The 18,308-nt window shown below is 47.0% G+C and overlaps 1 protein-coding gene across 1 annotated transcript in view; it reads left to right on the top strand.

Moving 5' to 3' along the window:
- Positions 1-742: 742 nt before the first annotated feature.
- LOC309347176 (maestro heat-like repeat family member 5) overlaps positions 743-18,308 on the top strand; it is a gene marked incomplete at its 3' end in the record, with an annotated part of 88,148 nt that continues 70,582 nt past the window's right edge. The window contains exons 1-9 of the mRNA XM_081871514.1: positions 743-806; positions 3,882-4,021; positions 6,264-6,290; positions 8,411-8,527; positions 9,897-10,007; positions 12,691-12,831; positions 13,957-14,076; positions 15,807-15,902; positions 16,655-16,759. Of these exons, the coding sequence (XP_081727640.1) occupies positions 3,926-4,021; positions 6,264-6,290; positions 8,411-8,527; positions 9,897-10,007; positions 12,691-12,831; positions 13,957-14,076; positions 15,807-15,902; positions 16,655-16,759 (813 nt within the window). The 5' untranslated portion in view covers positions 743-806; positions 3,882-3,925. The remainder of the gene's footprint in view (positions 807-3,881; positions 4,022-6,263; positions 6,291-8,410; positions 8,528-9,896; positions 10,008-12,690; positions 12,832-13,956; positions 14,077-15,806; positions 15,903-16,654; positions 16,760-18,308) is intronic.

An 18,308-nucleotide genomic window follows, 5' to 3' on the forward strand; every position in this document is an offset into this window, starting at 1 on the left:
TGTAGACAGTTGTGATTGTTCACTGCCAATGAGTCCATTTCTTTATGTTGCCTCTTCATATTGTAAATGGTTCCCATTCTCTTTTAAAGTCTTTGTTGTCCTTTTCATGTAATTTTTCTGTTAGTTTTGCCAGTTCTGCATATTCCATAAGTTTCCCTTGCCATTGTTCTTTCGTTGGTATTTCTTCTGTCTTCCAAATTTGTGTTAATTAAATTCTTGCCGCTGTTGTTGCATGCATAAATAATTTCCAATTTTCTTTTTTTACATCTTGGTCTAAAATTCCTAGAAGGAATGCTTCTGGTTTCTTAACAAAAGTCTTTTTAAACAGTTTTTTCAATTCATTATATATCATTTCCCAATAATTCCTAATCTTTTTGCATCTTGCAGGATGGCTTTTTTTCTAAAAAGAAAAAAGAAGAACAAGATCTATCCCTCATATGAGGACGAGGCCCCTGCCCTACTGCCGGCATTGGCAAAGCCTTCAACATCAGCCACAGAGGGCAGGAGGAGAAATCAAAAGATCTACCCCTCATATGAGGAAGAGGCCCCTGCCCTACTGCCGGCATTGGCAAAGCCTTCAACATCAGCCACAGAGGGCAGGAGGAGAAATCAAAAGATCTACCCCTCATATGAGGAAGAGGCCCCTGCCCTACTGCCGGCATTGGCAAAGCCTACCCCATCAGCGGCAGAGGCCATACCGGCAGAGGCCAGACCCCTAGTCTTGCCAGGGCTGGTGAAGCAAGACCCAAGCCAGCAGCGGCCCTCAAAAAAGAAGAGCCTTGAGGACTCTGGGCCAGCGTTCCCAGGTGAGTAGGCAGAACCAGATCCCTCTTGGGTTGTTCCCCTTGGTCTTAGACCTGGTGTTTACCTCTACGGATGTTGGTGATCTGACACTAACTAAAAGCGAAACAAAAGAAGTGCCATGGTCAGATCACTTCCTGGTGCAACTGGACTTCTCCGCGACCCTTCCCCTCTGCAGGGAGGTGGGACCGATTCGGATGGTCCGCCCCTGCTACTTAATGGATCCAACTGGTTTCCAGAGAGCGGTAGGGGATGTTTTATCCCAAGTTGGTGGCCTCTCGGCTGATTCCCTGGTGGCCCGTTGGAATGCGGAGTTAACCAGGGCTATTGACTGTCTGGCTCCGAAGCGCCCTCTCTGATTGCAGAGCCTGGACAGCCCCGTGGTTTTCCCCAGAGCTGAGGGCGAATCGTTGAGACGGCTAGAGCGCCGGTGGCGGAAAACTCACTCTGAATCAGACTGGACACGGGCTAGAGCTCAACGTCGAGCCTACCAAGTGGCAATGCAGAAAACAGCAGCGGGAGACTTTTTCAGGTGGTTCACAATCTATCAGAACCACTTGCACCACCAGGGCCTGGTAGGGACCCCAAGATCTCCTGCAGTGCTTTTGCAAAGTTTTTTGCAGATAAAGTCGCTCAGATTCAGAAGGAGGTAGACTCCACCGTGGGAGCAGGGACAGGGCGGGAGAGTAGCACTGTCTAGTTCTGTCTAGTGCTGTTACATGGGATCAATTCCAATCTGTTACCTCCGAGGATGTGGACAGGCTGCTTGGACAAGTGAAACCAACCACCTGTCTCCTTGATCCTTGCCCATCCTGGCTGATAAAAACGAGCCGGGAAAGGCTGGGCGATGGGCTCTGCGGGGTAGTGAATGCTTCTCTCTGTGAGGCAGCCTTCCCAGACCCACTGAAAGAGGCGGTCATTAAACCACTTCTTAAAAAAACTTTTTTAGACCCAGCCAATTTGGCCAACTATCGCCCAGTCTCAAATTTACCATTCTTGGGCAAGGTGGTTAAGCGGGTGGTTGCCGAACATCTCCAAGCATGCCTGGAGGATACAGACCATTTGGATCCCTTCCAATCGGGATTCAGGCCTCACCATGGGACTGAAACTGCCTTGGTCGCACTGGTTGATGATCTCCGGCAGGCTAGGGACAAAGGTGAGAGCTGTTTCCTAGTTCTGCTGGATCTCTCAGCGGCCTTTGACACCATCGACCATAACATCCTTCTGGACCGTCTAGAGGGGCTGGGAGCTGGGGGCACTGTTATACGGTGCTTCCGCTCCTTTCTCCTGGGCCGTGCCCAGAAAGTGGTGTTGGGGAATGAGCGTTCAGACCCCTGGGCTCTCACGTGTGGGGTGCCTCAGGGTTCCGTCCTCTCCCCCATGCTTTTTAATATCTATATGAAGCCACTGGGAGAGATCATCAGGGGGTTTGGGCTGGGTGTTCATCAGTATGCAGATGACACCCAGCTTTACCTCGCCTTTAAATCAGAACCAGTGAAGGCGGTGAAGGTCCTGTGTGAGTGCCTGGAGGCGGTTGGAGGATGGATGGTGGCTAACAGATTGAGGTTGAATCCTGACAAGACTGAAGTCCTGTTTTGGGGGGACAGGGGGCTGGCGGGTGTGGGGGATTCCCTGGTCCTGAATGGGGTAACTGTGCCCCTGCGCAGCCTGGGAGTCACTTTGGACTCACAGCTGTCCATGGAGGCACAGGTTACTTCTGTATCCATAGCAGCTGTCTACCAACTCCACCTGGTATGCAGGATGAGACCCTCCCTGCCTGCAGACTGTCTCACCAGAGTGGTGCATGCTCTAGTTATCTCCCGCTTGGACTACTGCAACGCACTCTACGTGGGGCTACGTTTGACGGTGACCCAGAAACTGCCATTAATCCAGAATGCGGCAGCTAGACTGGTGACTGGGAGCGGCCGCCGGGACCAAATAACACTGGTTCTGAGAGATCTGCATTGGCTCCCAGTACGTTTCCGAGCACAATTCAAAGTGTTAAAGCCCTAAACGTCCTCGGTCCAGTATACCTGAAGGAGCCTCTCCACCCCCATCATTCAGCCAGGACACTGAGATCCAGCACCGAGGGCCTTCTGGCGGTTCCCTCATTGCGAGAAGTAAGGTTACAGGGAACCAGACAGAGGGCCTTCTCGGTAGTGGCGCCCACCCTGTGGAATACCCTCCCTTCAGATGTGAAGGAAATAAGTAGCTACCCTATCTTTAAAAGACATCTGAAGGCAGCCCTGTTTAGGGAAGTTTTTAACATTTAACGCTGTATTGTTTTTAATACTTGATTGGCAGCCGCCCAGAGTGGCTGGGGAAACTCAGCCAGATGGGCGGAGTATAAATAATAAATTATTATTATTATGATACAAGGTCAGGGTCTCTCTTGGTTTCCTTGATGTCTGGGTGGAAGTCCCCCCCCCCATCCCACCCCTCCTTGTTCAGAGGCGTGTAACATGGAGCAGGGACTTCCGGGTGGCTGCCCCTGTTCTGCATTGTTGGGGGTTGGACTGGGTGACCCCGCAGGTCCCCTCAGACGCTACAGTTCTATGATCCCTGTTCAGATATGGCATGCACCCGCTCATTGCAACAGGCGAGAAGCCACCTGAGAAAGAACTTGCCGTCTTTTCTCATGTATAAGACGAGGTTTTTTACCCCCCAAATCAAGTGTCAAATTGGGGCTCCTCTTCTACAGGGGGAGTGCTGAGGGGGGACGGGCGCTTGATTGTAGCCGCCAGGAAGAGATTCCCAGCTATGATTTCTTTGCTGTGGAAAGGGCTGTTGTCAACTGGCAGACGATAGGTGACTTGGTGGTTGATGCCTGCCTGCAATTGTGCAATTTGATTAATGGCTCCCTCCCCCCCAAAAAAGCTCAACCACTCTGGGCAACCCCTCCCCAAAAAAGCTTAGCAAGTCTTGGCAATCTGCCCCCGTTTTCTAAATTTTGAGTGCCCAGAAATAGGGGGCGTCTTATACATGGGGGCGTGTTATACATGGAAAAACACGGTACCTTTCCCTCTCATCCGCCTCATTTACTCACCTCTCTCTCTCTCTCTCTCTCTTTCTTTCTGAAGAACTCTCTGATGAAAACTTAGAGTACTTGTTGGTGGGTAAGAAAATGCTGGGAGGAAGAACCGTCAGAGAAGCTTTGGAGATGATGGATGAAAAGGAGATTTTGGAGACCATCCTCCAACACCTCCAGCCACCTCCCCAGGTGTGTGTGATGCAGGGTGGATTTGATTGAAATCAAATCGATTTAAAGCATCTTTTTACATTCTTGCTTGTATAATCTTAATATTTACAACCAGATGAAGGTTTCATTTTGGGAATAATAAATTTCCAGAGTAGTTTTTACTACTGATTTGGTTATACTGTTAGGAATGCATAGACACATAATTATGAAATTATTGTGGGGTATAATAAGTTAACTGCATACAGACGCTTCAGGTTACATACGCTTCAGGTTACAGACTCCGCTAACCCAGAAATAGTACCTCGGGTTAAGAACTGCCATCGGCTCAGGGGCGAGAGGGGAAAAGCCGGGTGGATTTCAGAGAGCCCCCAAAGATCGTGGGAAGCAGCACTTCCTCAGCGGAGGAAGGAGAGGAGATGCAGGGGTTGGAGGAGGCAAGGCGGTGCCAGGACACCTTGCCTGAGCAAAGCGGGGAGGAGGGGGGTCCCCCATTACCCAAGCCTTCCTTGCGCAGTAGGTTTCCGCGCAGAGAGGGGAGGCGCAGACTGGGCGCCAAGAAATTACTCTGCTGGGGAAGGTTGAAGGGCCGCCCACTCTCAGATTCTGCCCGTGAATGAGCAAGACATGGAATAGAGGTGCTCTGCATTCTGAAGGTTTTGATCACTAAGAAGAAAGCTGGAAAACCGACTCTTGAGCCATATTTCCTGATTGCTGTCAAGCAACCAACCGGTACCTCTAACAGTGGTGCTTCATGTTAAGAACAGTTTCAGGTTAAGAACGGACCTCCGGAAAGAATTACGTTCTTAACCTGAGCTACCACTGTATATTTGGACAACTTTTCTGCTGTACCTTATTGGAAGAAAAATAACCATTTTCTTAATTAGAATTTAAACAATTTATTTAACTAAAACAATAACATTATAGCATATATATCCATGTTTGTTAACTGATGTGGTTAACTTTTTTTAAAAAAATTCTTAGAATGAATTTTAGCATATATGAAAAACTTAAAATAAATCCTTACTTCCCAGTGAATAGCCGTTGGACTATAATGCAACTTAAAAAGAAAATATATTTTGGAAGATTTTTCCTCCAAAAGCATTTTATTTTAGAAATCCAAATTAATTTTTTAAAAAATGTGATTTAAATCAAAGAAATCCATTTTTAAAAAAGGGGGTCATTGATTTTTAGCCACCCTGGTCTGATGTTGCGCAGCGTGAACCAGGATTCCCCAACCTGGTGCCCTCTAAATGTTCTGGACCATATGCTGCCTGGGGCTGGTGGGAGCATGTAGAAGGGGAACTGCCATGAACTATCACAGGCAAAGGCAAACCCAGCCCTCCAGCTGTTTTGGGACTACAGCTCCCATCATCCCTAGCAAACAGGACCAGCGGGTCAGGGGTGATGGGCATTGGAGTCCCCAAACAGCTGGAGGGCCGTGTTTGCCTCCGCCTGAACTATTGGGAGCCCAGCTTGGAGGAAGGTCCTATTTGCAGATGCAAGAGACGACTTTCTCCTGGTGGGGCTTGAAAAGAGGACCAGGCAAATTTGGGGAAGCAGAGAAGGCGATCAGTGCAGCATCTGTAGACCGGAAGAAGAACCAATCCATGAACTTGATTTGGTGGGATGACTTGGACCCCAGGAAATGTTGCATGTTTTTTTCTTTAACTTTTGCAACTGATCGTTCCCGATATCTTGGAACGTTTGAGAATCCGATATTGTGCAGTAAAAGTTTTTGTGACTGTATTGTGCCTGATATGGCCAATATTTCCTCTTCGCTCTCAAGAGCAGTTAATTTGCCAGGCCTGGGCATTTGGCAGAGCAGGCAAGCAAATACTTTCTGCAACAGAAAATTTAATAAATAATCATACTGGGAGTGGTATTGTCTGTTTGTTATTATGGTATGTATTTTTGAGTTTTTATATTGTAAACCGGCCAGTGATCTTCGGATGAAGGGCAGTACAGAAATTTAATAAATAATAGTAATAGCCACAATGCCTAGATTCTGTTTGTTCATGGCAAGAAACAAAGTGCTTTAAATGAATGGTGTGTCTCCCAGTCCAGAGGATTTATTGAATCTTCTTTGGAGTGTTACTTTAAAAAAGAAGAAGAATTGATTGCAATAGATTTTACTCCAAATGATTTTTGCAAGAAGTCTATTTCTAGGCATGTGGGGTTTTTTTAGAGAAGACAAGTGGCAGATAGATGGCAACTGTTCTCTAGACAAGAAACATGACACTTTTCTTCATTTTATTCCCAGCAGAAGACATCCAAGCCTGGACACAACAAGGTAAGTCCTTGCCGCGAATTCCTCGCGGCACTTTTAGCGGAATGCTCAGAGTCCCAGGTTCTTTAGTGCAGTATTTATTATTGTGAGCTCAATATATATACAAATATCTACAGAAGCAGTTCATCTAATCAGACAGAGTACCTGCACCTTGAGGCAAAAGAAGACTCCACACTCATCTACACCACTCCACCACTATTGGACAGGCTTCCCTTTTAAACCGGTGACAGCCAATCACATTACTGCTGCGTCATTCTGACCCAGCACTTCCACAGAGAGTATTGGATCTGTAGCCTTATTGGAGTTCACTGATTGGGTCTGCGTTGCTCCGGGACAGGAGGAAGGAAGCCAAATGACACCAAGGTTGATTCAAAGAAGAAAGAGTTTATTCTGCTCTCCGGATAGCAGAAGGTACTTGCGTGATCAAGTCCACAGCAAGTCCAAAGGAATTTTAGGTGGTTCACCGGGGAGTCCCCCGGTGTCTTCCGACACCGGTACGTTCTCCTGGTCAGTGTTATCAGCAAGCCAGATGTCTCTCGCACATGGACAGCTTGAGCGCATCCCACGCCTCACTTGCTGTCACCTTATCAGCTACGTAGACTAGCTGGCTGTCGTCCATTCCAAGGATGATCATAGCCAAGGCTTTCTCATCCTTTTCATCCTCCTCAGGGGGCTGCGGTGGATCTTCCACCACTTTCCACAGGCCCTCACGCTTGAGGAAGTGTTGCATGCGGACTGACCAGATGCTGTAGTTCATGGCCGTCAGCTTCTCCAGCAGCACGCCAGCTCTGGACTGCTCCATTGCTGCAGCTCCCCTCCAGCACCCACGGCTAGATAACAGCCACCTGTACTCATGCGCAGCAGAAGTGTGCTGGGCCCATAACCCTGTCACGAATTCCTCGCAGCGCTTTTAGCAGAAAGCTCAGAGTCCTAGGTTCTTTAGTGCAGTATTTATTATTGTGAGCTAAATATATATACAAATATCTACAAAAGCAGTTCATCTAATCAGACAGAGTACCTGCGCCTTGAGGCAAAAGAAGACTCCACACTCATCTACACCACTCCACCACTATTGGACAGGCTTCCCTTTTAAACCGGTGACAGCCAACCACATTACTGTGGAGGGAGGCTGGGGACACCTGTAAGAGGCTGCAGGTGCAGGTATTAGTCCTCTAAAAAAGTGGGAAGAGCCTAGGGTCAGCGTATCTAGGACAAAAGTGTGTCATGAGAATGAAAGATGAGGCTGCTGGGTTAGACCAGCATCCTTATCTCACAGTGGCCAACCAGATGCCCATGGGAAACTGGAAAGCAGAATTCGAACACAGAGCACTCTCCCCTTCCTGTGGTTTCCAGCAACTGGTATTCAGAAGCATTCCTGCCTCCAACAGTGGAGGCAGAGCAATTAGGACATGCTGAACTTGTCAACTTTCAAATTCCCCAAATGAGGAGTACTAAAGAGTTGTAATAGGGACGCGGGTGGTGCTGTGGGTTAAACCACTGTGCCGTTTGGGCTTGCCGATTGGAAGGTCGGCGGTTCGAATCCCTGCGATGGGGTGAGCTCCCGTTGTTCGGCCCACCTAGCAGTTCAAAAGCACATAGTGCAAGTAAATAAAATAATAATAATAATAATAATAATAATAATAATAATAATAATAATAATAATTTATTTATATCCCACCCTCCCCAGCTGAAGCCAGTACTGCTCCGGCTGGAAGGTAAACGGCATTTCCGTGTGCTGCTCTGGTTTCGCCAGAAGCGGCTTAGTCATGCTGGCCACATGACCTGGAAAAACTGTCTGTGGAAGCGGACAAATGCCGGCTGCCTCGGCCTTAAAGCGAGATGAGCTTTAAGCCCAGAGTCGTTTGCGACTGGACTTAATTGTCAGGGGTCCCTTTACCTTTACCTTTAAAGAGTTGTAACGTGACTTGGGAATTCAGAAGATGTGTAAAATTGCATACAAATCATTAAAACAATTGCCTAGTACTTGCAATCTATTATTATTATTTAGTATTACCCGACATTTTCAGACGGTAAAATTGAATTTTTTTGGTTTTCCAAAAGCAGTTGATGTAGCTGGTGGGGTCTCCTCCCTGTGACTCACCCAAACCTTCCCCAACCCTTAGAACGCCCTCTATAGATACTATGGACTCAAGCTGCGGGATTCCAGGAGCGCAGAGACAGTCCACCAGTACCTGCACTTACTCCTGAGGTTGCCTCTCGAAGAGGAAGCAGACAGAGAGGTGAGTGAATGTGTGGGATGTCAGGGGGGAGGAGAGCCAGCGGGACTGGGACTGCGCTCACACGGAGACTGTCCTGGAAGAGCCTCCTCCTTCTGAACCCTCTTGATTCAAGCGCCTCCCCAGGCTGCTCCCCAGTGTCCCACCACCACAATCCAGGGTCCCCCACTCTTACTCATCCAGCCAGTCCCTGACATTACCCCACCAGCCCTCTGTCCTGATTTCCGGATTGGTCTCTGCTCATGACCTTCCTCCCTCCAAAGATTTTGTACCCACCCACTCACCCCCTCAAAGCCTCTTACAGGAGCAACTGCTTTTCAGCATTCAACATATCTGGGCAGATTTGTTTAGTTTTGGGTTAGATCAGAGCAGCCAGCAAGTGGCCCTCAATGCCTTTCTTGGCAGCCCTCAGCAAGCTTGGAGGCACCCCTACACACCTGTAGGCCTTGCACTGCCTTCCCAAAGCTGGGTAAGGAGGTGCTGGGCTTGGGGAAGGAGGCAGGTGTGATCTGTCAGGGTCCTAGGGTCCTCAGTTAGCTCTTTCCCACCTTTGGCAAGAAGGTGGGAAGGCTCTAGGTCCCGCCAGAGCCTCGTGCCTCCTTCCCAAAACCCAGCGCCTCACCTGCCTACCTTTGGGAAGGCAGCATGCGGGCCGGGGCGTGTGTGTCAAATTTTGGCCTTGCTCCCCTCTCCCACACGACAAGTCAGTGTGCGGCCCACAGGTTCTGTGCTGAACTACTCTTGTGGCCCACTTGGTATGAGAAACTGGAGCACCCTGGTTTAGATGGTGCATATTCCTGCTCTGGCGCCTTTGGGTGAGCGGTGGATTACAAATACTTCCAGGGAATAAATGATGCATTTTAATGTAGTTGAGTATTTAATGAAGCCAAGAACTGTATCACAAGATTTGAAAATGTCAGAATGCAAGGCATCCTTGCGTTGCAAGCTGCACGAGTCTGGGAGGTGTGGTCTGGTCAGTTCACATCAGAATCCACAGAAATATCGTTCTTCAAACCACCCCTATTATTATCCGGGATGAAAGGATCTCTTCAAATTGGTTCTCTAAGTGTCTCATTTCTCCATTCTTAAATTTGGTTCCCCACATTTCACAGGAATCTGCTTACAGAATCACATTTATCCTCCATCCCTCATGATCAGCTTAGCTTAATGGTTGCCATCAATTTCATTTTAATTGATTTTATTTAATTTTTATAATGAAATGTTTTTAGAATGTTGTACTATTTAATTGTTGTTAGCCGCCCTGAGCCCAGCTTTGGCTGGGGAGGGCGGGATATAAATAAGATTTATTATTATTATTATCACTAATTGCAATCAAGAAAATGACATGTTTGACGTGCCTCATTCTCCCTAGGGAATTTCTGAGGCTATCGGTGTGGCTTCAAGCACCCATATTTCACAGGTGCTGATGGCAGTGCGGGACTTCGGCCACGCAGCCATTGCAAGGAATACTGAGACGTCTGAGGTAAGGGTGTGAAGTGAGGAAGGAGCGTAGCAAGAGTGTAGGTCAGCCATCCCCAGCCTGGTGCCCCTTCCCCATCCGTGTGTTTTGAATTGGAACTCCCATCAGCCCCTGACAGCATGGCCAATGGTTAGACGAAGATCCTGGCGGATTGGATCCTTAGCGGCTCTTTACATCCACACCAAAGCATGTTGGAAAAGAACGAATCCTGCCCCATTTCCAAACATGCTCTTTTTCAAGGGATGGGATCCTTACCATTCCAAAAAGGCAATTGGATCTGCTCTCAGTATGGAAGCCAGACAGCTTCCTCTGTGGGTATGTCTCAGTCATCCTTCTGAAGTGGGCTCCAGCAGTCCTGTCTCTGTGGCTCCAGATCCTAGATCTGATCTGATCCCTTGGCTCAGTCAGTCAGTCAAACAAACAGATTCGTTAGAAACCATTGGTCACCCCCCAAAGTACACTGACCCCTGTTTTTAGGTTGGTTGTCAGATGGTTGGTTGGCATTTCTTCAATAGTGGAAGCTAATGGGGACCCCCAAGGGTCATCTAGTCCAACCCCCTCCAATGCAGGAATCTTAAGCATCCCTGGGAGATGGCCATCCAACCTCCAACGAAGGAGAGTCCACAACCTCCCAAGGGAGAGTGTTCTGCTGTCAGAAAGCTTTGAATGAAGAACCTCTTAGAGTTTGGAAGAGGGGACACCTCTCCAACTGAGGGGAGGGAGCAGAACCCAAGAGAGAAGGCAGGCGGCAGGCTGGGAGAGGCAGAGAGAAAGAGGGGAGAGGTTTCAGCTGCACCCCCTGCCCAATTTGCTCTCGTGCAAGGGTTCTTTTGCCTTACGGGAGTGCCTGCTGGCCCCATTCAACTATGTTCTAGAGTAGACCCACTGAATTTAATGAAGATGACGAGGCCCATTCATTTCGACAGGTCTACTTGAAGCAAAGCATAGTTGAGTGTCGCTCTCTGTGTTCACCTCCATATATTTGTCAATTAAGCGAATTATTACAAAGGCATGTGAGGAGAATCAGAACTTACAGGGTTAAACAGTTCTGTGTGACGTCTCACATTCTGAGGCGTGGTTATGTTCACATACGGGAATCTTTCTTTGTGTGTGAGTTTCCTTTCATTTTTGGCTGAGAGGCGAAAGGATGTCTGCTCTTTCGCCGGGCTGATTTATGATGTTTTTCTACTCATTAAAAGACTGTTGGAGTTTAGCAAGAAGCCTGCATTCAGTCTGATTTATTATCCACACACAAGGCAACAGTTTCTGCCGCTGCAAAACTCTGCTAAGGACTATGCTAAGAGAGCTAAGGGAGCTCAAGTTTTCTATCGGCACAGACGTCCATCGGCGCAGCAGAAGTGTACTGGGCGCCATCTTATCTCACAAGGCATAGTAACTGTGTGCGGATCTAACAGTTCCATAACCTGAGGGGGCCTTGGGGTCATGTGCCCCCGACTCTCCAATTCTCCAACCCAGCTGGAAGGAGATCAGATCCTTTTCCTTCCACTTTCAGTTAACTTCCCTCAAGCTTCCCTCAAGGGAGCAGGAGCCGATGAGTCCAAGGCTCATTCACACAATAATAAACCATAGTTTATCACAGAGGTAACCAAAATGGTGCCCTTCAGATGCTACAGACTGCAACTCCCATCCCTCCTGACCTCTGGCCATGCTGGCTGAGGCTGATGGGAGCTAGAGGCCAACCTATGTTGATGCCCTCTGGTTTATTGTTACATCTGAACGCAGCCCTGAACTCTCTTGTGCTCTGCCATCCAAGAGAAATGAAACCCAGGAGTGTGGTACCTCTGGATTTTTGCTGTGAGTTGGTAAATGACCAAGGAAATTTCCCAACCCTCACTATGGAGAAGATGAGCAGATCCACCTGGTTCATTTTAATTTTTAAAAAGCAGCTCCCATGGAAAAGAGCACCAGTGGTCAGTCTACCCTACACTGTCCTGCACTTTCTCCCTGGTTGACTGACCGAACCCAAAGAGAACACCTTCATGGTTCCTCATCATCCTGGGGGAAAAGTGACCAGTGGGGTGTCACAGGGTTCTGTCCTGGCCCGTTGTTGTTCCACTTTTTTAAAAATAAAAGACTTGGATGAAGGAATTGAGGGGATGCTCATCAAATTTGCAGATGACACCAAACTGGGAAGGGTAGCCAATGCCACAGAAGACAGAATCGGGATTCAAGATAACCTTAACAGATTGGAGAACTGGGCCCAAACTAACAAAATGAAATTCAATAGGGTCAAATGTCAGGCTCTATATTTAGGCAGGAAGAACCCGATGCACATATATAGGGTGGGGGAGCCCTGGCTTGCCAGCAGTTTGAGTTTCCTGGAGGAAAAAAAATACAAAATTTGTAAGTCTGCACAACAAGTTGTTGTTGCTTAGTCGTTTAGTCGTGTCCGACTCTTCGTGACCCCCTGGACCAGAGCACGCCAGGCACTCCTGTCTTCCACTGCCTCCCGCAGCTTGGTCAAACTCATGCTGGTAGCTTCAAGAACGCTGTCCAGCCATCTCGTCCTCTGTTGTCCCCTTCTCCTTGTGCCCTCCACCTTTCGCACAACAACTTACTGACTACTAATATTTTCCCAGCTGCTAAAAGGTCCCAACTAAATGGTGATTTGTCTCCAATTGCACTTAAGGTTCCCAAACTCACTTTCCCCATCCTTTCCCTCCAGAATACTAGCGAGACGAATGCCAGTATCACCGTCATCCTTTGCTGTGGTCAAATGGCATCCGGGGCACGGCAGGATGACCTCCCCCTTTTTATAGACCTCATCACAGAGGAGCTCCTCTTCCAATTCCAGAACAGCAGGAAGGTATGGCTCTGATTATCACACGGACTCCTGTTGTTTGTTCTCTCAGCTATACCATACTTTTCCGTGTATAAGACGAGGGTTTTTATTATTATTATTAAAAAATGATGTTTAAAAATGAGGGTCATCTTATACACAGAGAGTGCATTGGGGGGACGTGGGTTTGGTTGCCGCTGCAAGCCGGAGATAGTCAACAGCTATTGTGTGCGTTATTGGTGGCTGCAGCAAGGGGTGGTGTTGATTGGCTGTCGCTGCGGAAATTGGGAAGGCGATTGGCGGTTTCTGCCGGCGAGGGACAGACAATAGGTGGGTTTTGCGACATGTGTGAGTGGCAGCATAGGTTCAGCGGGTGAGCAATTTTTGGAATCCCCTCCCCCAAATAGCTGAACAACTGTGGGTAATCCTACCCCCGAAAAGCTCAGCAACTCTGGGCAATCCTTCCCCCATTTTCTTAATTTGGAGTCCCCCAAAATAGGGGGTGTCTTATACTCGAAAAAATATGGTATATTCTGCCTTTCTCCTGTCATACGTCTCCAGGAGGTGTGCAACCATTTCCCCCGTGGTCACCATCCAGGCACTGAGCAGACCTCCTGAGCTCCATCAAGGTCCTTGCACCACATGCCTTCAGACTGTGCCCTAGGGCAGGGTTTTTGGCTTCATCCACCGAAGGGTTGTAGACTGGGGTGTATACTGGCTCCACACTTAGGACCAGATGGGGCATTACAGCGGTACCTTGGTTCTCAAACTTAATCCATTCTGAAACCAAAGCGTTCCAAACCAAGGCATGCTTTCCCATAGAAAGTAATGCAAAATGGATTAATCTGTTCCAGACTTTTTTTAAAGAAACCCTAAAACAGCAATTTAACATGAATTTAACTATCTAACAAGACCACTTCTGGGTTAGGGTTAATTTTTGGATTGGTATCTGAAGAAGTGTGCATGCACACGAAAGCTCATACCTAGAACTAACTTAGTTGGTCTTTAAGGTGCTACTGGAAGGAATTTTTTGTTTTTGGATTGGGTTAGTGTTAGGGTAAGGATTAGAATTAGGATTAGGGTCAGTGTGGCTTTATGTTTCCTTGTGATTTTGATTCAAACTCAATTTTATAAAATCCCTTCTCCTTTCAGAATGAGGCTTTGAAGAAGAGCTTTATGAAGGCAGCAACTCTAACAACCAAGGCGCTTGTGCAATCGAATGTGGGATATGTCACCTTCCCCCACAAAGACGAGCTCACCTTCTGCATCACAGTGAGTAAAAAGAAAAAGAAAAAAAGAGGGGGAATCTCCTGGGGTTTCTTTTCAGAGCGTTTTTTCTTAAAAATAGCTGTGTAGGTCTAGCTCTGGGTTGCATGTTCTGATCATCTGGCCCCAAACCATTTCTGGGTGGTCACGTTCTGCTCCAACTCAAGTTTCCAAACCCACTTGAAAGGCAGCCCTACATTGTGGCAACCTCAGTAGGATGTCACCAGTGCCTAAGTAAAAGAGGCTAGGTTCTCCCAGGAGGAGAGGGCTGTCAATGGCTCCCAGCCATGATTGCTATGTTCTACCTCCACAGAGGAAGGAAGCAATGTTTCTGAATATAGTTGCTGGAAGCCACAGGCGGGGAGAGGGCTCTTGGGCTCATGGTCTGCTCCCTGGTTTCTCACAGACGTCTGGTTGGCCACTGTGAGAATGCTGTGAGGATGCTGGACTAGATGGGCCCTTGGCCTGGTCCAGAAGGCTGATCTTATGCTGTTCTTATGCGGTAGAGCTCTGCCCAGGAGAAAAAGGGATCTTATTCCCAGATCCAGGAAGCCCACTCTCCTCCCCTAGGAGGACCCACTTGCCAATTGCAAAGAAGTTGTCAAGTGGGCTGGATAGAGAGCACAACTCAGGGCTTGGTGTGGTGGTGGCAGGGATGGCGCCTCCAGTTCCCTGACATGCTGTGTGCTTCCCCACCACAGGAGGTCATCAAAGAGGAGCCAATGGCATCACTCACCATCTTACAGCCCGCAATGGAAACGATCATTCGCATGACGTAAGTACGGCCAGACACAGTACATATTTCTTCACCAGGTTTATGGACTGCTGGGTGCTGATCCTTTTCTCTCCCCTTCTTTCTCTTTTCAGTGCCTTGAGACCACGCATGGACCCCCTGCTCCGGTCTCAGCTGCTACAAAAAACCACCAGGAAGGTCTTCCAATTGCCATCATTGCAGGTTACGAAGGTCAAAGCCGGGAGCTCCGTGCCGGCAACACAGAGCCAGGTGACTGGACCTTCTGCTTCTGGAGGAAAATGGGGTTGCCAGGTTAAAGGATTTGAGGGCAAAGAGTCTGAGCCGTGTAAGCTGCAAAGAATGCTGCCCGAGACACTTGACCCATCACAATGATGTAACAGCCAGAGACTTGGGGTGTATATTTTTGATTTTAATCCTGTTTCCATATTTATTGCATTTCACCTTTGGCTAGAATGCATCCACGAATGATTCCTGCATGCCTGCATTTTGTGACTCTCATGCCTCCCTCCTACGCTGCATTTATTTTTATTTGTTTGCTTGTTTGTTTATATGCTGCCCATCTGACTGGGTTACTCTAGCCACTCTGGGCGGCTTCCAACAAATTAAAACACAGCCAGACATCAAATATTTAAAACTTCCCTATGCAGGGCTGCCTTCAGATGTCTTCAGATGGAAGTATAATGATGTATCTCTCTGACATCTGATAGGAGGGTGTTCCATGGGGTGGGCCCCACCACCAAGAAGGCCCTCTGCCTTGGAACACCCCAAGGAAGTTGAGCCCAGTGTGGAGTCCTGTATCTTTATATCGCATGACCTGTAACCTTATATACATCAAGAAACGTTTGATGTTTATGACTCTTTGTGTGCCTTGCTTGAACCCCTGCATAAGCTTTGTTACGAATTTGGACTAGAAGGCTCCAGAGCATATGGGATTTCCATGGGGGTCTTCAGCTTCTAACTGCTTTTGCTTCTCTCCTTCCAGGACTGTTATCACGAAACTATCGACATCTGGCTCAACATGCTCACCAGCTTGCTGTCGGAGGCCCCCTCTCTGGAGACGCTGCAGAAGATATTAGTGGTAAGGGAGTCCCCAAGGTGTCAGAGCAGGGGTAGCAGCAGCTCCCATGCCGGAGGACAGACCCTCTTGAAATGATTGCACGGGGGGCATCTGTGGCCAACTCGCTGGTTGTGGGTGCTGATGGTCAAGTGGGCCTCTGTTCTGCTAGCAATGCTTGTGCAAGGCACACAAGATATGTCCTCTGCTGATGGCCTGTGGGGAAGGGCCGTGGCTTGGGGCAGAGCATCTGTCTTGCATGCCCAAGGTCCCCGGTTCAGTCCTCAGCACTCCAGGTGGGGCTGTGAAAAGGCTCTCTGTCTGAAAGGCCAAAGGGCCAACTGCCAGTCCTCATTACCTGTGGATCAATGGCTGGGCTTGGTCTAAGGATGCTTCCTGCATTCCATTGCTATGGCTGTGGTGAGGTGTATGTTGTATTGTTGTAATTATCACACACACAAACACACCAATGACAGATTGCAGGGCAGTTCACAACATAAAAATACAAAATCAGAACAGAAAATGCATGATAAAGCAAAAGCAACCCAAGAGCCAATTAATATCTAATTCTACTAAGCTGCCTCGAGTCCCTGTCTGGGAAAAAGGTGGGCTATTATTATTATTATTATTAATAATAATAAACAAATTGCAGCAAACTTTCTCCTTTACAAAACAACCCCCTTTTGCAATTTGTCCCCTCTATGAAGCTTTGTGAATTTGCAAACCTGGATTAAGGGTTGTCCTTCCATGTGATGACGATGATTTCTCTCCCGCAGCACACAAATGGCTGGATTGACTCCACAAAAATCAGTGAGAGGCAAAGAGCAGTCAAGACCACCAACGTACTCCTGAAATATGTCTCCGAGCATTTGGACTTTGATGTGAGTGACCAAGGCTTAATGCTGCAATTTCAAATCGTATTGCGTTGGAAAGTTCAGGTGTGAACTAGATGAAAGCTGTATGGCATGGCCATTCCAGGGGAAGGTGCCAGCCAGTGCTATTTTTCTAGAAAAAGAGGTGCCAGGACTCACCATGAACTCACCACCCTTGTTCTCTTATAATGGCAATAGTGCCCACCTGAGAGGTGCCAGTGTTAGCTTTTTGCAGTATAGTAGCACTGCAGAGAGCTTGCTGGGGAGACAATGCATAAAAAGGGACTCAAAAATAACTTAAACAAGATTTTAATAACAAAAACAAAAACTCCTTATACACTAAATACACCAACAACAAACCAGACCCAACCACCAACCCATCCCCCAGGGTAATGGGAAAGCTAGGTGCTGCTCCTTATATACTACACCCAAATGCTGACACAGCTTAATCAATACAACTCAGCACCTGCTATGTTTCACAGCTGTAAAGCTGGGTCTCGTTATTTTGCTCTGGCCCCTTAAAGACATACACAACTGAGACCTGGGAGAGGAGACGGTGGAAGAAGATTGGAAGAAATTTAAGATTTACCTACAAAAATATTGTAAATTGTATGAATGTTAAGAAGGATGCTAGAGTATAAACAACTTGGCACCATTGAGTTCAAGGAAGGGAATTATGAAGATAAGATAAATTTAAGAAATGATAAAAATTTTGGAATATGTTGGTTATATCTAAACTTTTTAAGATTCGAATAAAATGATAGTTAAAATTAGAGGTATAACATTGAAAATTAGTTATGAAGACTAAAAACAAGGGGACAAATTTGCTGAATAAAATTATAACTAAGAACGCAGGAGCGGGAGATGTGAGGGAGTCCAAAGCAGTGAAAAGATCTATGTTAAGAGATGTGATATTGTATTGTTTTATTGGAATTGTGATTTACAAAAAATTGTTAATAAAAAATATTTTTTTAAAAAAAAAAGACATACACAACTGGTGGAACAATGATGAACCTTTACATTTAAAGAAACCATTCAACATTTCCCCTGCGGTTCATCATTGTGGAACAAAAACATAAAGCATATTTTGTACATGTCTTTCATGTGTAACCTTTGGAAGTGCTTTAGTAAAAATGTCTGCAATTTGATTGTCACCTGGAACATATTGAAATACAATCATTTCATCAGCAATTAGTTTCTTTACAAACTGTAAACGTAACCTTAAGACTCTAGTGTGCTGCGTATTGGTCTCTGAAAACAGGATAGCGAGTCCACTCTGGGAATCAAGGTAAACTCTTACTAGTAGTGTTACTTTCATCTGTAGGTCTGCAAATACTTGCAGATACCATTCCACATCACAAGTGGCCTGAACGCATGCACATAATTCACTCTCTGTTGTGGAGAGACAAATAATGGTTTGTGTCTGGGACTTCCATTCAAATGGACAACCTTTATAACAAAACACCATACCAGACACACCCCTGCAATTATTTTGTTCCACTGCATGAGATGCATCGCAGAAAATTTCAAAACCTTTGTCAATACATGATGTAAACTG

This window comes from Podarcis erhardii (genome assembly GCF_964252035.2).
Source record: "Podarcis erhardii genome assembly, chromosome: 7".
Classification (NCBI taxonomy): Eukaryota; Metazoa; Chordata; class Lepidosauria; order Squamata; family Lacertidae; genus Podarcis; species Podarcis erhardii.